The following is a 25,055-nucleotide window of genomic DNA, read 5'->3' on the forward strand; positions in this document are numbered from 1 at the left end:
TCACTTGTTTAAATATAAGCAGTAATTCAAATAGTAGATAAATTATCTTTCAATAATAATAAATTATAATGTCTTTAAAGAAGAAAAATAAAATATTTGAAATTAGAAACTATACTTAAAAGTGACTAAGGAAATGTTATTTTAAAAATGTATGGAGTACCAAAAAAAGGTAATATTAAGATCGTAAGAGTAATATTAAACATTTAAATAATATATTTTATTTCAATATATTAAATAATTTTCGATATTTTTATTAGCTCTTTATCAAATAATTATTTATTCTAATGATATTCATTTGTACTAAATTGGTGGCTATTTTTCAAAGTTGTGTCAATTTTAATTATATAAATAAAGTCATACTTTCTTTAATGTATTATCATGACACAAACAATTTTATTAGCTAAGACGCAAAAAGACGGTCGACCTCTAAAAATAGCAGAATATAAAAAATTTATACCACAACAATTTACATACAATAACGATACACAAGTGTAATTAAAAATGTTTATTTTGTGTGTGATAATAAAACAAACTAAACAATATATGATTTTTATTGTATCGTATTTTCCTCGATCAATTAATTTGTATAATAATAATAAATTATACTCTTGACATTTTTATTGTTAATTATATTGTGTAAACAAATAGTAAATCGTTTAAATAGAAACGTCTATATGGGCCGTTTAAAAAAAAAGTTTACAGATCACAGTTTTGTAAGCGAGTTACACAATTGTAGAGATATTTTACTATCAGATTAAGACTAATTTTAGACATTAAATCCTGAATGTTCCAAGGCGAGAAGTATAAAAAAATTATTTACGCATCATGATGAATATTTAAAAAAATATATATATATAGGTACCTATTGGTTTCGTTCACCGTTTTCAGTATTACTCACTGCCGGTGTATTATAACAATACCACGGCAAAGACAAATACAATGAGACTATTAATTTATTGCTGAACATTTACACACAATATCAATTTATCATAAACAATGTATGACAGATAGGGTGATTTTATTACGCAATAAATTAAATAATATTTAGTTCACGTAAGGCGAGTACTAACAAAATATGACCTTTAACTATTTTTTTAATTATCTCATGAATGTCATTGGTGTTGTGTTTCTCCTTAGACAACAAGCAATATTTAACCATCGTGATTTACATGTATTTACTTAGATAAAATGTTAACACAAAACCGTGTAAAATGTTTCTGTATACGATCAATTTTACCTCCTGACAGTTATTAAGAGAAACTGATTATATTTTTTTTCGTTTCTTAATTTAATTCTCAGTTTTCAAAGTTCAACTTCTATCATTTTCCTCGGGTTGGAATGACTTGGTGGTTAAACGACCGAGTGGTCTTAGCGTTCACAACAAGTCTTGATAAAGGAAAATTGTTAATTGGTATTTCATAAATACTTGCCTCTAACAAAGGGTGGAGTGGATTTTGGGTTACATGTACGTCTAGACCGAATAGGTACTATACTTAAATGAACCAATTAAATAGGTGAACCAAGTGGCACAACTCATGTTTAATCATTAGTGTACACTTATTGTGTAAAAATACTATATTGTAACAATGAGCAGTTGAAATGTTAAAAACAGTATTTTTCAGATTAGGTAACATTAATAAATTTGCCGAAATTTTACATTCTAAAAATAAAATAGCATTACATATTATATAAAAAGTAATATCAACGTAAACAACGTTAAACAATTAAAACAGAGTTTAGCAAATGGCACTGTGAAAAAATGTAAATTCATTAAAATTATCAACTGTTGTTATTAGTAAATGTAAGCTTGTAATAAGATAAACAAAATTGTATTTTATTGCCTCAATTATCCCATTCAACCCTAACAACAACATCATAAGTAGTCATTGTATTGCAATCAATCAAAATTAACCGAGAGTGCAAATATACATATTTATTAATATGTTTCTGAAATTGTGTTTAAATACTTTATGTATCTTAATATTAATTGAGGTTTTTATTAAAATTCGAACGACGGTAAACTTTGAAATTATTCGAAGAATTCTTAATAACATATTAGTTTATTTCTTTCATAAGTTGGATGTACTTGACGTTTTAGCTTCGACGCAGAGTCGAGAGGCTATGTTATGATTGCTCAGGTCGTTTTATATTAGATTATTTTATCGTTTATTGAGCGAAAATTTGATAAGTCAAATTTATAAGTATTTTTTTTTCCAAGAATACTGGAAACTAGGAGGAATATGACCAAGATTGCAAGTCTCTCGTGCCTGACAAATTATTATTATAATATAATAATATTATGCTCTCGACAGAGCGCTGTTGTATGTTGTCAAGTGTCAACTTAAAAACGGCCGGCAAATTCCCCCGCGTTATGCGCTATCGGTAACGATAATAATAAATCGATAATTAATATGTCATCAACCCGGACGTTATGCTATACAGTGTATAATATTATGATGTTTATACCTAGGTGGCCCGTGGACTTTGCACCAAACCAACCACATTTTCGTTGCACACAAAATAGATAGGTACACAATATTATTTATTATTATTATAAAAAGGTACAGCGACCGACGAGAACGCGTTTCCCCGCCACCGAACTCGGTTTTCCCCGAGCAGCCTTGGTATTTTTGGACTTGGCCTTAGCGAATGGGGAAAAAAAATGTTTAAAAATTAATAATATTATAATATATATATTTTTAGGCGATTTCTCAAAGCCGTCGGAAGTCCTCGGCCGACAACTTGTAGCTGTATAAATATTATTATTATCAATTAATAATAATATTATTCATATTATTTGCATCACTCACCGGGCGAGGCGTACGGCATTGCGGTGCTGTTGAGGCGATGACGGGTTTTGGCGATAATCGAGCGGATCTTAACGCTCCTCGTGTGACTGGTGGTATCGATGGTACCGACCGATATTGAACTACTAATAGCGAAAGAAGAAAGCGATGGAAATAGAAAAAATCGTAAGAAACAAATTAAACACTTTTAAGACTGCAGAAAAAAAAACAATTATTTGTTTATTTTTATAAACGCGGACTCAAATCGAAAACGACGGTTACGAAAATTGTACCGACGACAATATTATGTACACGGCGAGGATAATAACAAAATTACAGTATACGCGATACGTTTACACTATTGAATTAAATACTATTATTATGCGATATTAACTTGTAATATTTTGTCCTCGTGTGAGTAGTATTTTATATTATTATATTGTTTTCATCGAGCCGCAAACGTATTACGTTTCACATACAGTATAAAACAGTAATATTATACAAAAAATATATGATATATATCGGCCGACTAAAAACGGAAGGGACGATAAATCAGGGGGAAAAAAATCGATCAACGGTCACAAGAACACGGAACACACACATGACACACGAGACTGACGACTACACTACTAATAACATAAACTCAGTCGGTTGCGGCGACCGCCCAGTAAACGAGCAACAAACGATGAACCAATACAATAATATATTAACACACACACTCGCACAGACACACATAGACAAAAACGCACCAGCCGTTGCCGGTGTAGACGTATAAAATTATACTTAAAAATACACACACACACACACACATAGGTACAGAGGAATGTTTTAAAATAATAATAATAGCAAACCACGATGGTAATAAATCGTTAACACGGCCATCGGTCCTATTATACACCCAATAATATTGCCTTCAATTTTAAAACGGCTGTCCAGGAGACAACGTTTTGTATTCAATTGCTTGATACACCTTTTTTTATTTCACACATTCAACTGTTGTAAAATTTTGCTAAATTGTGTAATATGTCCCAACGGTATTTTCAATCATTCAACTATTTTTTATAACTATTAGAAAACTATTTCCACCCCTTCAATAACTGTTCAAATATCATGTAAATTAATTTTTCGGTTGATTTGTGCAAGCTTCGAGGTAATATTTTGAATTTATATCAATTTTTTCCATAAATAAAAGCCATTTTGGTTTATTTTTACACCTAAAAGCCTGACAAAATTACGCCTACATTGAACGATCGGATTTAAATTTTGTAAAGAGATTCGAAATCTTTGACTAAATTACTAGGCTATTTAGACAACAGGTTTTTAATTTAAAATATTCGGTTTCTCTTAATCAAATAAATTAAATTTGTAAATTTTGGTCTAAGACGTTAAAGTAAATGTAAAACGAGAGTAAAATTCCGGTATGTCTACTCCAATACTTCTCGTCTCTACTTAAATACCTAACAACTCGGTTGGTCTCTTTACTTTTCGTTTCGGTTGGACGTCGACGACCTAAATGAAATATCGAAATTCAATAGGTCATATTGTTATTAAATCAATATCTTATTAATCCAGTGCGATAGGTAGGTGTATATTACTATTATATTGTGACACAAACGACCGCGTTCGGCAGCCTTTTTGATAATAACATGGTAGATACAATACATAGGTATAATTTATTTCTAATGAAAAATCTTCTTCTGCGGGTATAGAAAGAAATTATTATCGCGTTATCGCCAAGCTCGAAATAGACTTACGATTTACGAAAACCATTTACTCATTTCCAACCCACAGCTGATAGCAGCTGACCGCCATAGTCAACGTTGTGTCTACCAAAAAAACCGTATACATGTACGATATTGTACTTTAAACAAGGATTATAATTATTACGCGAAGCACAAAAATGTCATGACCATGAAAATAAATAATAATATTAACTTAGTAAAATCTAGGCCTAATTTATAATCCTTTAAATCGAGTCTTTTTCGCGGTGCTATATAATCATATTGTTTACCTAAAAATAAAAAATAAAATTATATATATATTATAAACGTCGAAAACAGTTGGTATTAAAAATTGTAAAATTGTAAAAACCATCTGTGTTAAATATTAAAAAAAAAAAAGTAGCCACATTTAACAGCATTATTCCTAACAAAGTTCCTGACGAAAATCGGTGACATACAAATCAACCCCACACTACTCAACCCCTCCCTCAAAAAAAAAAAATGTGTATTACACTCGGATGTACTTGAATTTATTTTAATTTCAATTAGAAGTAGTCTATAATCGGTTCTATATTGAGTAGGTTTTTTCGTCCGGAATTCTAAAATAAATATCTGAATTATTCAAAAAAATAAGAACCTCTCCGTCTCGGCCGTTGGTTAATATTGTTTCTCTGTGCGGTTGATTTTTTTGCAAATAACACTGTACTATACATTATAATATTTTAATACATAGAACAACTCGAGGGTCTGTCAAAGACAGCGTACACAGCTTTTTATACACCAAGTACACGGTTTATAGGACGCTATCATATTTATATTATTATCAATTTTAATGCCATGCCAAACCGTGGTTCACATGGTTATTAGTTACCTACCTTCTTTGTGGCTGCTCCGTGTTTGTCAGATTACCATTAATTATTGTCCAACGCGGCATCATGTCAAACGATAAGAAGACACGAAAATAAAAATAGCCGGTCAATATCATAAAATGTACATGGACAGCACTACATACTATAGTTCTATATAATACTACAAAATATACGAGGTCGTTCAATTTGGGTTATTAAGGGAAAATATATGATGGGTCATTAATTTTAAATGTTATCTATATAATATAGAAATAACAGGCACTAAGTGAATTTTACCTGATGTATTGTGTTGCGTCTATTGTGTATGAATTTAAATACAAATAATATAACAATGTTTGAAATACCAGTACATACGCTTGAAACTAAAAACAATAATACATTTAAACAAGGTTATATTTGAATTGTATGTGATAAATATTAATATAGGCAACTGTTTCATACTGCGTCTGATCTTTGCAAAGTTAAAACAACAAATAAACATCAACAAAATAACAATAGGCGTCACTAAAAAAAAAATCAAAAAAATCCTAGAAAAATTGAAAGTTACTTAAAAAAGTATTATTATACATTATTTGTATCAAAGAAATCATATTAATTGCAGTTTGCACAACACTTTATTACCGCACTAAATTATTACACAAAGCATATCAAGTAAATACATTTATTTTTTTAAAAACATTTTATTTTAAACGTTATTAATGTGAAATGAGGAGATATTCGTTTACATAATATGTATACCATACATACATAATATTATACAACTATACCATTTGTATGTAAGTATACACATGCGTGCCTAATACGCTATTCTAACGAAGAGAACAAATATGTACCTACACATGGAACAAGTATAATTAGAGCTTTGGAACGAATTATTTGTTAGCGGAAATACTGGAAGTAATTTTTCAACATGGCCAATATATTATACAAAAAAATATTTAAAAAAAAAATTAAAACGCGATCAAAATTTAACTTTTTTTGGAATAAAATACTTGTTTACTTAAATGTATGTTAACAAAAACCCTTTACCGTTGAAACTATTTCAATAGGAAATGTTGAATGGATCATATTATAGAAGGGAATTTAAATTAGATGGGTGCGCAAACTTTTAGGATTTCGTTCCCTAACTCCCACGCCATGGTCTAATAAGCACTACCTACTGCTATTTTATAAAACTTATACAATTATTATCACAATTGAACTGTTGACAACAAGCTTAAATTTCAGTTGTTTTTGTTTCAGTCAAGACTACTTTACTTACTCAGAACTTTTAAAAAGTATTCTTAAACGAACAACACAAACCAATTCTAACTTGACAATAATGATATTGTATAATTATACTATTATTGTATTATACTAATACATTAGAAGGTTTAAAAATAATATGTACATTGGTTTTTTCCCCTCGTTTTATTTAATAAATAACCTCGTAGTTAAACAGGTTACCATTGTAAATTATTGTTAGTAATATTTGAATAGAGCAATTTTTTTTCGAGAAAACTAGACAATTTTACTATTGATTTACTATTATATTACATTTATTATTATTTATTGTACAATATATTGTTATGCAGACATAAAATAGTAAACTCAATATAGTCGTTATAACTCTGACCATAGCAGTATCATATATATATATATTATTCTATATGGAAATATTGGAGAGATAACGGAATACGGCTACATGGATTATATTGTTTACCCAGCCGTTTAGTGACAAGTGCGGAATGCCTATACAGAAAATAAAATGAAACAGATATGTCAAGTTCAAAATAATATGGAAATGAGTTCATTCGAGTAAATAACTATGTTTTTTTCGTTAACTATAATATTAAATGGATGGCCATTTGCACATGTTATTACAATGGGCTTATCTGAATTAATCCACTAATAGACAAGTACAGATTATGTTTATTTTTGTGGACAACCCATGTCTGCTCAGCTATCGAATTCTGTGTTAAGATGGTGTTTTTGAATTATCAAGACGTGACACTGTAGCAAAAAAACTGTTGTCTTAAAGTATAGTTTTTATTTCGTTACAGGCATAATATTGTTGCAACACATGTTTTGGTTGCAAGTAGATTTTGTAGACAAATATTTCTAAACAGCATTTCATTTTGACAGGAAACAATATGGCGATGCGCCCACATAGTTGCTTGACAGTAAAACACATTTGGAAAATATTTCTGTAGTTACATATATAATTTCGATATTCATCTATAAATTGTTTAAGAGAAATTGAAACAAATCATTACAACAAGTCATTACATAGAGACAACAGTTGTTTGGCCATTAAAAGCGACCCGGTCCAGATGCTAATAATTGTCACGCATAACCTTAAAAACCAGGACTGTAGGTACAGATAAGAGAAAAAAAGTCCAAATTTTTCCCTTTGTATAATTTAGTTTAACGGTGTTTTTTTTCCTTTTGGTCTGAAAAAATCTTAGGAATTAAGACCAATGCACATATTGGAACCGGCGGAACAACCAAACATTTACCGGAATCCCGAAAAGATATGGCCGTGTGTATGTTATCGCGACTCGACAAACTTGAACTTTCTTGCCCACAACATAACCGTAAACATAAAAATGAATAGTAGGTGTACTCAGGCGAGTAGTTTGGCGGACCTATAAAACCCACCACCGCTATAACTGCGGGTCTTACGACTACACAAGCAGTTGACCCTGCAGACTTTATAGTTCTTTATGTATAATAATAATAATATGTATTTCGATGAAAAAAAAAACAAAATTGGTCATAATTTCGACAAAAATTTAATCAAAACGGACTACGGGGCGATGGTAAAATGATATTATTTATCGTCATTTCGACACTGATTTGATTTTGTCGCCACGACAATATTGCCAGTTGGGTTATTACCCAAACACATTGTTCGCATGTTAACCGCCCCAAAAGTGGCCGTTTCAAACATTCGACGTGCGGGAAAAATAAAGTAACACCAATATAATGGTAATCAGTATAGTTTAACAACAACAATATGGTCTTGGCGACGTTTGAAATGTTTGTTCAAGTTTATGGTAATATTCAAACCTTTTTTGTGTGTGAGGTGGCCGGGCAAAGGTTAAGTTTGGTCGACGGCGAATGCTATCCCTTCGAAATATTTTCAAAGTTGTACATTTTTGATCGTATAAAGTTTAAATCCTTTAAGTGTAAAATTGTGTACCGCCCGACGGGTTTTCTGACATCTCCTTTAAATAATCCATTGCGTATCATATTATCGTGCCAAACAACGAGTGAATATTTCATTGGCGTCCTCACTGTATGTAGGTATACTTTCTGTGATCGAAATCATTGTCGCCCTCGCCAAAAATATAACCCGGGTAAGTATAAATCAAAAGTTGTAAAACAATTTTGTTGCCGTTGTCGTTTTCGGTAATTCGACTAAAAACCGAGACCTCGAAAAGAAGTCTTTCGCTTTCAAACTTTAAAATCCGATCACTCTATGAGTCTTCTTATATTATTTAAAATCGCCGACTATAGCGTAACATAATATAAACAATTTTGAACGCCAACAATTATACCATCAAGCTAGTGCGAATTATCCAAAAATATGTTAGCATAATCAAAATTAATTTTAAAAAATATTGCCCGATATTTTGCACCCTTCCCCCTTCCCCCCTCCGGACTGTCAATATCTAACTATTAAGTATATGTAATATGATCTATATTAATGCTGTTAAATGTTAATAATATTGTAACTATGAAAAATTCTATTTGGTAAAATTAATAAATTTGGTTTATTGCTATCAAGAGAATAATGTGTTAGCGACTTCGACGAGTAAGTACATTCAATTTTTGTATATTTGATTTAAGTAAATGCTTAGAAATTATATTTTTTGCTTTGCCAGTTTGGCTTGAGGTTCCTACGACCAAATCGGTTGTTCCTGGTTTGAGTTGTACATAATGATTCAATAACAGTCTATCGCAATGCTATTGATCTTGATCAATGATTAACGACGCATTAAAATGCTCTCAACAAGCTACTATAATATAGCGTCCACTGCATACTGTGTACGGCGCCAATTAGTGTTTTCATCACAATAATAGTATAATTTACGGACATTTTTTAATAGCCGTTTTATTGCTACAACAGTACTTAATTAAACGTACAAAATTAATAATAATAATATTGCTCTCCCCCCCCCCCCTAAAAAAGAAACTACAGACAGTAACTGCGGGTAATGCGATACACGGATAACGTGGCGTCATGTGAGTGTTAATAACAGACAGGTAAACGTCATTTTACGAACCCATTAAAATCGTTACGTAAAATCTCATTAAATGCGGCCGTGGCGCTTCGTTTAACGTGTGTGTGTTTCCCTTGAACAGTGTACATGTCCTGTATATTGTGTTAAATCATGCCGCGTACAGGTCATACCGGGTCAAAGAGCCATTGAAAATATATAATACCGTACTATAATACCGCGGTTATTAAAATAACTTGCGCACATTTGATAATTTATTGTAATTAAACGTAGTTTTTTTTTTATTATAATTCTATACAGTTCACATACGCAGGTTTTTTTTTTCATTATTGTTGTTGTGTTACTAAACCGAAAACAACGGTAGGTGTATTTTGATTGAAATAAAATATAAAAAAATATAGACAACACAAATACAACGGGTTGAGGAGGTCTTAAAGAATTATTACAATAATTTAACTGAAAGTAATAAGATCCCTCGCAGAAGATGGTAAAACACTTAAATATCGTCAAAAACCAACATTAAGTATTGAGTTGATAATCAAGTTTGTCATTTTTTGGTTTATTTTGCCTTATACACATATAAAACAGTTGAAATCAATTTGAAATTTTATGGTTCATCTTAGTTTAAAGTTGAACAAATGACAATTTTTAGGGTGTATATTATTTCCAAAAAATCAATACCCTCTCGACTTTAATTGATACTGAACTAACTTGTCGTTGGACTGTGATGTATCGCGTCAGTTAGAAGCAAATTGGGAATAAAATTGTTTTTTTTCATTTCAAATAATAAAATAACACTTTTCAAATTTTTCCAGCTGACAGGGTGAACTTTGAAGATGTCTTGGACATAAATTTTGCCACTACATGTTTCCTTGAATTATGTTCATATGTTGAATGTAGATTTAAGAGTTAAATAATACCATAAAGCTTTTCGGGTGTCAGCTGTGAACGTAAAACCCGTTTTGAAATGTCATTAGATATCCTCCTCCGCCCCCGGTGAAATTTCTACCTTTGTTTAGAGCTTAAACTGGCGATGCTCCGCCATATCGTCCTGGCCAAAGCGTAAAGCTAACCACCACTAAATTGGATCGTTAAAATTTTGTCACGAGACGAACCATTAGCTCCGCCTGTCGCTTTACAACGCTGTCGGTCCTGATGTACTTGTCAAGTGCACTATACAAACCCGTCATCCAACTATTATGGAAGCCAGAGTTCCAGCAGTCAACTATAGTCGACATACATTAAAGTGCAAGGTCCTGTCTGACGCGTACGCCATTAGATATAATAATATGTTTTGCTAACGTAGTCGAAAATCGCGAAGGGTCGACAAGCGGCTATAGTTATGAGTAAAAAATTTGTAAAAAAATTGTTTTTATTTTAGTGTCGTTTTTCAGCCATATTTATTTTGAAAGTCACACTCGTCCGGATAAATGTATTTTTTTTTGGTTTGCCAAACAAGAGACAAGCATAGCCAATAGTCGTGTAAGTCGCTACGGATCTGATGGACACTGAAACTGTTGGGCATTTGAGCATAATGTAAAATATGACATTTTTCAATTTCTCATATTATAATATAGCAAGAGGGGCGGCTAGCGCTGTCTTCGACCCATTTGACGAGTGAATTTTAAATTAAAAAAAAAAAAACTTTGAAATGCTACGCTCTGAGACGCCACTCGTCCTTCGCGTTTATCGACTACATTTTCTCCAAACAGACGGACTTACCCGAAATTTTTTTATTCAAAAAATAAAACAACAGCCGTAATTGTAAAACCAGTCGACGGACGCGTCTTCGTTATAATTGCAAAACTTTTAATAACCGAAACGAATGATTATTAACCGTCTGCGACTATTAAACGAAACCAATATATTTATATATACAAGACTCTGCGCCGTACCAGACTTGGGGGGTGCACAAAATAATTAGAAATTGACAACGACGACGGTATCATAATGTGAATAACAACGCAACGGTTCACGGCAAAGTCGAAATGAAGTAAACAGAATGAAGTATGACATTATTATGTGTGCGTGCGTCCCATAAATCGAATTCCGTTTCCTCTCTTACATTGTGTATATTATACGCCGTAAGTCGTTAATAATGCGAAGAGCTAAACAAAATAAAGCGACGCATAAAACGTACAAGGCACAAGCGCGGAGACAATAACTTAAGTCTAAATCTTGGAAATCGGAGAAAGGGGCTTGGTTATGTTATGCGGTTTTTTTTTATTCTTTTGCTTGGCTGTATTTTTATGCACGCCAATCGATCGCGGTCAAGAGAAAACAGTGACTTTGGGAGTACAAAAGTTGTGTTTGTTTGTTGGCTTTTTTTTATTCTTCTAGAATAACGCACAGACGGAAAACATATTTCGACAGTACTCGGCTTTTGTCTGGCAAGAATATCGCCAAGGAAAACCCGTCACCGAGTGAGTTGAATGCCTCTGTCTGGTGTGCCACAAAGAGCAAGAAGAACCCGTTTGGAAATGATTTTGTTTTGTGTAAAAAGTCGTTGATACTACAACGCCTATCAGTGACAAACGAGGGAATTCATCGTGCAACGGATCTGGTAACTGTTATATTGTTTAGATGATAAAAGCAACCTATATGGATAAAAAACATTATATTAGGTGTATGATTCTGCATGACAACTAAGTGGCCAAAAAAAAAAAAAAACAACTAAAACATCTTATGGACAATAGTACAATAACGGTATAACTAATATATGAATAATAACACATGTAGGTATATAAAGAAAGTATTTTCTAAAAACGTTGAATCGTGGATTTGATTTTAGATTTAATAAATTCCCCATCGGCTGTAATTTAACAGGACTAGATTAATTAATTTTATACTGCAGTCGAATTTACATTATATCGAATATTTAAGTGGAAAAAATATGTCGGTTTTGGGGGTGTTTTGATTGGTATAGTGGTGAGTTCGTTAACCTTTTGGCCTTAGAAAGTTACTCTAGTCGACGATTATAGCTGGCGTTAGGTATATAAAACAACAATACCAATCTAAAGGTTAAAAAGTTATCGGGAGTCCAGCCGTCAAGTCAAAAAAATGACCAACACGTTTTTTCATTCAATGTTGAAGCTAGCTAAAATAAGTAATATTATTCCGACAATGTTTGTTTTTTTTTTTATAGAAACATATTATACAATTTAGACTGACAGATTTTTTTGAATTTCAGGAGAGAGGTGCAAGAACTAAAAAAAAATATAAACTTACTGATAAAAAAAACACAAAAGCTGGTTTAACGGGTTATCGTAGGTCGGGCAAAAATGAAAACATAAGTAATATTATTATTGCGAATCTTTATATTATTCATTTACATCAGACCTAGAAGAAAATAGGTTATTAAAAGAAAAACACAAGTGTTAGAACTCATAATTTCATTGATTGTGTATAGACTGTTTCATAGATCTTGATAATGATAAAACAAATTATTGCGTACAACTTGCATAATATTGCGTACATTTTTATTAAAATAGCTTAGTTGTTTAGAGTGGAACATATTTTCATTGACGATATTCTACAAAGCAGTTTAGAGGTCGTTGATTTGTGTTGAGATTCGGTGGAAAATATTTTTAACACTATATTTGTTTGTTGTTTCGAAAATAGTTTTACATGATAGTTTTAATAATTATACATGTATTAATTTGTACATGATAGTTCATGTACAATTTTATAAAATGTATTATACTTGAAAAAATTGTTATTAAAGCAATTATATCATTGTGTTGTCAACGTTTGATTTTCTGGCAAAACCATATTATGTAAAAATATTGTTGTAATAAATTGTTTAAACGAATAATAATTGTTCAATAATAAAAAATGTACAATTGCTTTGTGAGTTTTACAGTTTTTTTTTACAGGTTTTACAGGTTTGGTTGACGTTAAACCTTTTTTTTTTTAATTTTATACTCCATGTGTCTCCTAGTGGCTTACGACGGTTGTCATGTCGTATACTTTTTCCATTGACGGTAATTCTCAGCGACGTCAAAGATGAAGTATTGCCCGGCAAATTGATTGTAACGCGCCGGCAAGTGTGTAGTTAGCTTTACGGAATACCGTCGGTGTTCGAAAGAACTTAACCTAAATAGTACATATATACCTAAATATAACGCGAAATGTACAGCCCATTTATTAAATAATATGCAAGAGTTCTGTCTGGCGATAAATTTGAACCAAACCGAGTGGAGTTATTCCCTGGGCCGCAGAGGTGACGTTTTTAGCATATAATATTACAGCGGTGTAAAATATGGGAAAAGTACTACTGCTATCTTTGGATTTGGTGCCCTTAATAAATTATCACGAATAATATTTTGTTAATATACAGCCAGCTGTATTTATCGGTTTTGACAATCGCGTGTCTTGTTCTTTTGTGGTTAATTTGAAGGGGAAAAAAATAATACCGACGCAAAACGATTAATCGAATGAACGAAACTAATCCAATTGCCGCCGACAAGTCAAACATAAGACCTAAAAGTCGAGTAGTCAAACGAATCGATGGCTCGAACGAAAACCTTCTTAACGTTATTAGAAATAGACCTTTTTATTATCAAATATTATTGGGTAAGTATAAATCGTTGTTGGCAGTTTCTAAACGTTTATATACAAAAATATTAACAGTATAGAAAACAATTACCACCCGAGCAAGATCTCATTATCGCGTGTGTGTGTTGAGTTGAGTTGCTACTGACAATAATAATCATAATAATAGCTGTTATAAAACAATTTACAAAGGCGTTGTCAAAGTATTAGTGTGAAAAACCAAACAAAGCGAACGTTTTCAAACGTGCCATAATCGCAACTAATAATTATTCCATAATTTGACCGGTTTCCGCATCAAAGCGACAAAACTATCAACATCATTACTATAACGCAGAACTAATGTTGAACACAATAACTATAATAATAATTGACAAGGATTTAAGTATGAAAATTACATTATTACATATAATATTTGCTGAAGTAAAATTGTACACAATTTATTCCACATTTTATAGCGTGTTTTATTTGATTGTAACAAAGTAGGTTTTTTGAGAAAAAAATTTAATTTTTTTTTGTTTTTCTCTTTTTGAAGTATTGTAAAAACATATTTTATATTTTTTTATAAGAACCTAACAAATTTTCTAATTGCCAAATCAAAAATCGGCCTTTTAGCTAGAAAAAATAGTGAACTTAACATAAAAAAAAAAAAAAATTGAAATCCGACCAATATATACGCCAGAAAATGATTCTCTACGAAAATCATATCTTATCAAACTTTTGCTATAACTCGGAAAAAAATAACTATAAGGTTTCATACTTAGAAAAGCTCAGTATTTTTTTTATCTGTAAATTGAGGTGTCTAGTTTCTAAACTAGCTAAAAGGCTAATTTTTCAAAACGGTTTGGTTAGGTTAGGTTAGGTTTCAAAAACAGCCAATGGACGAAATTGACAACAAAACCAGCTATGTCAAACATATAAATCTATTTAACTTTTTTACTACTATTTGTTAGCAAGATATCTGCATACACAACGTGTATACACTTATTATAAAATCATAGAGTGAAATTTTAACCTTATTTTGGTTTTTGAAAAATTGCTTGGTTGGATTTGAAAATAGACTCCTCTATTTGTCGTCATATTTGAAAAATATGGATTTTCGATTTTTGTCAAATATTTAATAATTTAGACATATTAACAATTATTGACAATGTTTGATAATTGCCTAATCTTTGCCCCTTAATAAGTAGACTTTTCCGTTCAACCTCGCAATAAATTATTATTATTTGTTGGAATAAAATTCATTGTGGGCTGTATTAATAAGAATCGGTCTCCAGGCTCTACGCATAGGCAAATCGTGCGGCTTCCGTGCCGCAGTGTTGTGTGGAACGGTTTGTTTTCCGGAAAAATCAAAACCGTTGTGTGCATATTTTACTGTGGTAAATATATATATATAAATATTTTGTACGGTATTAAGAGACGGGCCAGAAGTCGTTGTGCGGAATCATAAATCTCCGAAGAACTATCGGCGGAGTTATGACTGGTGACATGACGTGTATTAATTGTCGGAAACCAAGATGTTTTCGACGTGTACGCCTTTAAAAAAATAAAATAAAAATAGAAATAATGTTTTCTTCTCGTTGTAGCGACCGACGGAAAAGCTTTCTATCCCCGCGCCGGCGATGGTGACAACAGCGAGGGAGAGGCTGACGCAACAAAACATTAACGGGGTGTTCCCGCACATAGCAGTTGTTCTGACAGCAGTCACTGCTTCATTTATTATTCTACAGGACAAATTACTGAGATTCTCGAAAGTCTAATGCACAGATCTTGCACTCGAAACCCGATTCTTCGACAGACATGAATTTCACAGCAAAAAAAAGAAAACCTCGTCTGTCTTGCCGCAGTTACCGCACGAGATTGAACACACACGTTATGTAATTATTATTACAACCGACACAACATTAGTAGTGTATAATACGTATAAGGTCATCGAATCGCATTGAATCGCAATTTAATAAACGTCCGGCAATGTATAATAATAATATGTAGCTCTGCGGATTTCCGGTTCTCCAATTGGATTTTGACGATCGGATGGCTCCACAGGAAGTGGACACAATTTATGGCAAAGATAATCGATTGCGGCCGACTTAAGGCTATAATATAGTATCTACCCGCTTATAAGTTATATTTTGTACAGTCTATAGAAAAACACTCACCACTTCGGTTTTCACTGTCCGCCGGTTTCATCTGGATCGGATGGTGCATCTGAAACAATAACAGGAAATCGATTTATATACCTTCTTAAACAGTAACTGTATTTTCGTTGTAAGAGTACACCTCTCGTAGAACAAAGAAATTATTCTCTGTACCTAATCTATATAATAACTCATATTGTGTTGTTTTTTTTAACTAAATTACAATAGTTATAAGACCGGGCTATTTGTAAAGAGTCGCATTAATGATACGGCTAATGCTCAACCCCGAGGAATTTATTTAAAGCGCCTACGTACGAGTTTTGAAATGATTTGCTTCCCCTTTGTTTTATATGGTAGTGTTATTTTTTCAACCGCTGCCAACATTAGTCTTCTCTGTCTATATCCTTGCGGGGGTATATTATTATAATAACCCCACAGAGATTACACAGTTCTCCTAACTACCACAAAGACAAATATGTTGTTGTATCGCACGATCAAATACGCACCGGGGTCAGAGTTTATTTTTGTTTTTTGCACATAAAAAGTTATATGCTATAAAACTCCATTATAAAAAAAAACGACTCATTAAGCTTCGGTTGAACATTATCTAAATGCTAAAGTCGTTTACGTTTCACAAAACCTACATTTCCAGAGCGGGATATCATTCCACGTTTGTCAGAATATGTTATGAGTTATGTTTGATCTTTTAAGTTTAGGAATCAATACTCAGCGCTTTATGTTTGTAATGGTTGACACAAATCGAGAAAATAAGGTTCGAGGAGAAGTCCCTTTGCAACATCTTCAAGCTGTCAAAAATAAGGGTTTTGTTACTCAATTTTTTTAAGTACTCAAAAAGAGTTTTTAAGAAACTTTAAATTCCCCAAGAACCTCTAAATCTGCCTCGACGTACTATCGTTATACTCGAGACTATTGTTTTGATACAAAGAAAAACTCAGTCAAGGTATCTGTCGTATGATTGATTTTTTTGAAAATTATTTATTTATTGACCCGGCGGCGGGTCTAAAAACAATGCAGGTCATTTCTCCTGGGAACCGTATCTATATGGACTACTAATATTATTTTTTTTTTTTAAAGGAATGAGAAAAAAATGTAACATGTGCCACCGAGTCTGGCGGAATTCTCAGAGGAGTAGAACACCCACACTGTAGGGAAAAAGGCAGTTGTAAAGAAAAGCTAACAGACGGTTTAATAATTGAATTGCGACAGGGTAATAAGAAGACATAAAAGAAACGTATGATACAAAAAAAAAAAGTCAAGTAAGAATTTAGATAATGTGAAAATAGTAGTCGGAATAGTATGTATGCGATTGATTTCAATAATATATTAAATGCATTAGAACGTAATGAAATCGGTAGTCGGTACAAACAACAAAATCAATGTAAGAAATTTAAATAATTAGCTATATTTTAATCAGAAATTAGCGAAAAGTATCAAAACGTCAACGGGTGAGTTTTAATCATATATAGGTTAATCGATTATTATCTAAATTATTAATATCTATTAATAATTTAGACAGATACGTTCCAAAAACTTGAGCCATGTTAAACGTTTCGACAATTTTATGTCAATAGAACTATTCCGTTAAAATCAGAGTTGGACATAGTTGGGCGCCTAACATACCAAGAGGAAACGTCTATAACACTGTATTAGTTACCATACTTATCAATATGTCCGTTTATTACTTCAACATTGTCAAATATTCATGATGGATGACGTATCTAGTACACTTGTTTGACAGATAACAATGTAAGAGAACACACAATAATAATTATACGTCCGCGAGACTGTGTTTTGTTTAATTCGTCTTCTTATAAAGTGAAAGATATACCTATGTGTATACGTTGTAATGCCACGATAGTAGTTAGGTACCTATGTCAAGTTGAGATTATCCTTGGCGGAACGATGAATTCTTCAGAAATACATGCGTTGTACATTGTGGGAAAGCGGGTTGGACGGTTTCGTACGGTTATTAGATGACAAGGATATTGCGTCAGAGGGACGAGGGATAAAACGGTGTACGGTACGGCCGTAATACGCCGTAATATGAATCAACAACATTTTTCCCCTCTTTGAATAATTTCGAGAAATAATACTCGGCTTACTGCAAACGGTTTGCGTTTAAATACGATTTTAATAACACATTTTTACCGTAAATTCTTCTTTATGTTTCATTGTGTTCGCTTTTTTTTTAAACGCTTGGCCGGAGGTTTGTTCTGTTGGCGGCAGAAGATAAAATACAATTATATAAAAATACTAGTTCAGCGGTGGCACGTGGTTAAACGATGAGTTCGCATCGTTTAACCACCTACGCAAATGTACACAAATCCCTAGACTTTTTAAAGAAATCACAGCTAACCTCAGTTGGTCAAGGAGCGGTCACTTGTAACAAGTTATAAATTATAATACTCCAACTACAACAAAAAATCCAAAGACTCGTCCGGGAACATCCCGAGACTACAAATAGGCAAGAGAGGTGAACATTTTCTTATAGAATATTCACATAGCAAAACTAGGCATATGTGTGTTTGGTACTATTCACAAACCGTTATAAATTGTATGATAATTTTCAAGCTTTTGTATTAAATATTAGGATTTAACTATAAACTACTCATCTTTTTGAAATATTATATAATATTAAGTATTTTCGTTCTCAGATTTTTACCAAAATGTGTATACTGTGTCTAATTGTATTTATGGGAGGGGAATAGAAAGATAATATAAGTCTTAGATAATTAGGCTGTCGTTTAATTATAGCATACATAATAAATCTGTAAAAAAAATATGAATTTTGTTATGTAATTTTATTGAAGTAACGCCATGGCGGACTTAAATTGATTTAGGCATTTTTTTCTCGATTTAAGTAGTAGGAGTGGACGTTTTTAACTTAAAACGCCTCACAATGGTTTTTGATGGAAAGAACAGATGAACAAGTATGACTAGGTCAGTAATTTTGAAAGTAAAATAGATATATCCTATTTTGTTTTACTTCTAACGTCACCATTAGGGCATTTGCAGTGCATGTGATATCCATGGCATTGGAATGTAGTATTACGGCTAACAGTCTTTTCCCGTATTGTCTCGAAAGACCTTTGACGGAAAAAGACAGATAGTGTAATTTTTTTTTTTATATAAGACAAAACGAGAAAGAATAAAACGTCGATGTATCAATTGACAATAGAAGCGAACATTTATTTCGTTGACCTAGATTTTTTTTTTTAAATCGGAATTTACTTGAAATAGTAGAGTGCGTTTATACGTTATCGTTGCAAATACATCATTGTGTTATACCAAAACCGTGGTGTTTGATGATATTTGATTTGATTTTATGCAAAAGGTATTATAGAAAAAATCCTCACCTCGATAAATTTAATTTGTGACAAAATTTTATTCGCCTATACCACACGACATGACGTAGGTACAACGCTATGCAGAAATATATTTATTTATAAAATTATGAACACAAGACAAAGCGCTTCAACACATTAATAGGTCAAACTATTTATACGACGGCAACAAACTCCATGTAGATGTAAAAATGTAATGCGCTACGACGTGCAGTTTAACCGCACAGCAATTTAAGTATGATGACGTCGGTCGTTAAGCGGTCGTGGTTGATTATAATATTATGTACACTGAGGTCCTCCTAAAACTTGTTACTGGAATACAACATTATTGCGAGGTTTTCTTTTTTCTATGAAGAAAATGCAAATATCATCCTCCCTATCTCTAGAATGGTTTACTCTGCATTTAGGAAGTACTCCGCGACCAGCACTTAGGGTTTGATGGATGAGGTTAAAGAGTAGAATCACTATAAAACACACAGAATAAACCAGGCATAGAACAACCACAGGGTAAAACCGGTGCAAATAAAATGTAACAGATGTAGATCGATCTTTTTTCTTATCTTAACCTCACTCTCATCGGTTTGCCGGATTTTTGGAATTTTCACACTAGCATAAGCAAGTGTACTTAACGGTAACTTTTCGATGTCCCCGCGTTTTCTCTGAAAGTTCTCTCACCCGTCCCTCCGCAGGTGTAATTAACTTGTTATTAATTGATTTTAAACGGCGCGCAATTAACGGCCACGGAGACACACAAAAGAATTTTACTTCCGGTAGGGATCTTACACGGTGGATCGTTGGAAGCATCAAGCACGACCGGCCGCGGTGGCTGGTAAATAATTATATGATAAACAAACAATGCACCGCACAAAGGCTCGCAAAGTCGTCTTTCTTTGGGGAAAACACACGGCGGAAGCAATAAAATAAAGGGCACGGGTACAATTGGATTCCAAAGTAAAAATAATGCGCAAGAAATGCTTACCCCCGGTAACGTCTTGATGTTGTGTAAAGCGTTTTGTGCGTCCAAGGCGGCTTTCCGCGTGAAATACGTGACGAAACAACATCCTGAAAGAAAAAAAACAATTATTGAATTATTGCTGTGAGGCGGTAATAGGTGAATTTATGGGCTTAAGCTCTATAAATCGCTGTCGAACCGCCGGCGCTACCAACGGTGGCCATAGCGCATTATATGGCGGCCGTGCATTATTTCTAGACAGCTGATAATTTTAGTGTTGTTTTCCACGTGGGTTCGCGTTAATAAAATAAAGTACCGACGCGAGGGTCGGTAATATTTGCAAACTCTATACGACATCCGGCGGTCTTTGATAAAAGTCATCGGTCACACACAGCCGAGGTGCTCTATATGCTCTATACACGCCGAGAGACGTTGTCGAGAAATATTCGAATGGATAAATCTTCAAAACGTTTTCCGAATCGCTCTTCCTTCCGTCCGGACGACAAACTCCTCTGAAATTCTCTCTGGCCGTCGTTCCCGGTAAATGCATTTGTTTTCCTTCGTCTCGCCTCGTTTGGTTCTTCTCCCTGACCACCGAGTAACCTCTCTCTATACCTCCTGACCGCAGACCACCGAACTGTGACGTCGCCTTTACGTGGTCAACTGACTTTTCCCTAAAATCGCTTTTGTCCGTGTAACCTCTAACCGAGTAGAAATCATAGCACGTTCCCGGCGGTAACGATTCCCAGCATTGTAAAAGTCAACGTCAATAATATTATTATACACTAACAAATACACGGGGCATAGTGTATGCAAAATGGGTACACAGATGCATTCTGTATTCCTACGGTACATCAATCATACAGTGTACTCCATAAAATATACTACAATGAATGGGGTAGCTCGTTATTTGTACATAACATATTGAAATGTCCGATCCACACACCAAGGCAACATTCGACAGACAGTTATAGAACATGTTTCGCTTTTTATCGAAATACGGAAACTAAAAGTAAGTAACACATTGCAACACAGTAAGTTACTGAGAGTAGTGTGCACTGTGAACCGGGCCACAATACGTTTGTATTCATTCCTTAATAATCACCGTTTGCACCAAAACCCTAATAAAAAAAAAAAAAAAAAACAGTTCTTAGGTGTGTATATTTATAACCATTTTAACTTGAACGAATACACATTACACAATATATCACTGTAAAGTATACAATTTAATTGTTTAAAAAAATGTCAAGACATTTTATCTTGTAAAACTGGATGTGTTATTTTTTTAAATTTTAGTTATGGTTAAAAAAAAGATTACCAAATAATGTCATTTGATAATCATGGCGATATTGTATGCGATTATTATTTGTAATCTTTTTTTAAGTCACCGATTTAATAGATAAAAAACTTAAGCCTAGTAAACACGATGATAATATATGTGAAAAAAAAAGCCGAAATACTTTTTCATATTTCGTACATATATCGGAGATAAGATAAATGTCTCTAACAAGTGTTCGGCGAAATTGAAACGTCTATATCGGAAGACTCCATATTTGTAAACCACCCTCCCCCCCCAACCATTTGATGACAACCCATTTAGAACAAGTGCGTGTCGTTTGCGTATAAATTTGCAAAATTATTCTGCTTATCGGATTAAAAAATCAAAAAAGTATACCGTCTTGAAAAAGTCTTTGACGCAGTGTGTGTATCTTTTCTGCGCGACAGTGGATTTTCACATTACATATAATATTATATATATATAGGTATTATAATATAAAGGTTAGATTGATGGGTGCTTTGAGCGTGACAAAGTCAAATCGAATCTTTGGAATAATTCCGATATTACATAAAAGTAGAGACTGAAGAGTATAAAAAATAAAAGCCTTTTGAAAAATCGTATTCCCCCACCCCCACTCCGGTCGGACCACCTCGCGCGTATACCTCTGCTGTTGCCGAGGTAACCGGTGCGGTGTACGGTGTGATTTATGAAGTCAAGGTTCGACAATGTTCTCCGGATACACATGGTTGTTTTACACACACACACACACACGTGGCCGGGACCTAGTTTGAAAAAGAAAGATACGCCAAGATGGCGGAGGAGGGTGATCCAGAAGGGGAAGTAGTGAAAGAAAAACTATATACGAATTCGGTGCATTTCCATATTACTCTCTCAACGTACGTCCCCTTCGCTTCTGTGTGCGTTGAATAATGGACAAATATCGGGCAACGTGTTCGAATTAATTAATCTCCGTTAGAAATACTCACAATAGCCGGTAATATACTGTACCCAAGTACACGCGAGTATTTGTAGTTAAGTGTAAAAAGCCAACCTAACCTACCCGTTGCGCGGCGAGCGTTCGATGGAAATTTGACGGGCGAAAATATGTTGTTATGTACCAGAGATAACCTTTGGAGAGATGACTTAAAGCCCCAGGGAAAAAATCCAATTACAGTTGAACGTTTTTTTTTTCGATTTAGCAAAAATCGTCCACAATCGATTCGACGAATTTCAACTCGACTGAATTGCAATAATTGTCTCGCTTAAAAGATTTGGATATTTTAAATAAAAATTCCACTGTTAAAATATCCGCATTTGCACGACATAAATTAAAAATTTTAATGTAGTTCAATATTAATGAAATTAAGAACACTACTTACATTTTAAGTACAGTTGGTGCAGACGGTCATAAATTGCATTAATTATTTAAAGTTACTTTTGCACCAATGCAAACCGGAAAAAGTATTGTTTTTACGTTGAAGTAATTTTATTTAAATTTTAACATTGGAAAATTTCACATTTGAAAATCTGTGTAATGTCTAACAAATTTTCAATAATATTTTATAAAAAATATATGGTGACTAAAAAATGGAAACTACATGTATTCCTCGGGTATGTGGACAATTTCAGTATTACATTATAAGCCTATTTTAATGAATAGATTCTAACTCTTGCTAATTCGTTCGCCATTGTTTAATAACTGCGATTGGTTTTCTTCAAAGACCAACAAGGTTGTAGTACTAATCGACTACACTGTAAAGATAAACAACCGTAATTTGATTGCTGTTTGCCAAACCGTTTAAACACACTAGCCCGCGGTTTGATCAAATATGACATGACCAACTCAAACGAACCTGACACTTCTATAGAAAATAATGTTATTTAATATTTAAGAACAATATCTCGATAATAAATTCAGATTAATAGTTAAAACAACAATTCGGGCTCTTATATTTTGTTTTCTTAATGGATAAGTTCGTATCTATTTCATTTACATAAAATATTAGAAAGATTTAACTGGTTTTTAACGGTGGCGTTAAGAGTAGTTTAAATTATACAAAGCATATTGTCGTTTTTGAATGATGAAAATACATATTTTTTTTACGCATAACTTTGCTACAACAATATTTTTTTACGCTATATTTTTTAAATCTCTAAAAAACATCAGTTCTATTCTATTTGAAACATTACGCGTTACAGCCAAAGCCCAAATGAGCCGGCCTATTGTTATCGGAGATGCCTCCCAGCCGAGTCGTGAGTTATTACCGTTATTATTATTATTATTATTATTACTATCACCGTCGTGTCTTATCGTCGGAATTATACTTTCGCGCTCGGCCGAAATGTAATTGGATCTTAGGTAACGCGATTAAGCGCGCCGGCCGGAGAGACTTGACGGACCATAAAAGCTTCGGAACGGCTAAACAAGTCGAGTGGGATACGGCGCAGAGCGGACGCAGTAACAAAAGACATTCTAAGGAAACTCAAAACCGTGTAACGAGGAGGCAAATGCCGGTGGCAAGTCGGACAATGAAAGTTTCCACCGCGACCGACGATGCCGGAATGAGCCCCGCAGCACCGATAAGCCCCCCCTCGTGCACCTCCCCACTTCTGGTGTCGGTTCGACCGGAGTTTCGAGCCCCGCTTTCCGAATTCGGGGCATGACCGCCGTCGATATAGAGTGATATTATTATTATTATTATGATTTGCCAAGATAACCGACCGTCATATGCAGATTCCGCTTCCGAGTACGTCGACCTGCTCTCAGCCTAACCCCGCACGTGACCAATTAGGTTCACAGACTCGGAGACGGGGATGAGAATATCCACGTCGACCAAAATAATGAAACTAAACGGAAACACCCAATTACTGCGGAATCCGGCGAACGTCACCACACACATAGAAAATCCTGTACTTAGGCTCTTGTGTTACGTCCGAGCCATTTATTTCGTTGCACACCAACGGCTGCAGCGGTGTCGAGTAATAGGGCTACCCAATTAGACGGTTGAAACCTTGTCCGTGCACATATATACATACATAGGCCGAAGTTGCTGAAATGTACACGGCTAATGAAATTGGATGTGCTTGCCATTTGGTTGTCGTTAATTTCGATTTACTCCAAGGCCACCGACAAACAATTCAAACGAATAAATTTTACTGTTATAATTG

At 33.6% G+C, this 25,055-nt stretch overlaps 1 protein-coding gene across 13 annotated transcripts in view; it reads right to left on the bottom strand.

The window, feature by feature from the left end:
• LOC126847014 (CUGBP Elav-like family member 1) overlaps positions 1 to 25,055 on the bottom strand; it is a 118,946-nt gene that overhangs the window by 38,937 nt on the left and 54,954 nt on the right. For all 13 annotated transcript variants that reach the window (XM_050586952.1, XM_050586960.1, XM_050586949.1 and 10 more), the window contains 2 exons: positions 20,636 to 20,718; positions 16,313 to 16,361 (listed from right to left, as the gene is read on the bottom strand). In XM_050586952.1, the coding sequence (XP_050442909.1) occupies positions 16,313 to 16,361; positions 20,636 to 20,718 (132 nt within the window). The remainder of the gene's footprint in view (positions 1 to 16,312; positions 16,362 to 20,635; positions 20,719 to 25,055) is intronic.

The sequence above is a fragment of the Adelges cooleyi genome, unplaced genomic scaffold, assembly GCF_023614345.1.
Source record: "Adelges cooleyi isolate 19-005CV unplaced genomic scaffold, UGA_ACOO_1.1 ACOO_flye_CR_arks_rails_tigmint_CR_PRNA_9, whole genome shotgun sequence".
Lineage (NCBI taxonomy): Eukaryota > Metazoa > Arthropoda > Insecta > Hemiptera > Adelgidae > Adelges > Adelges cooleyi.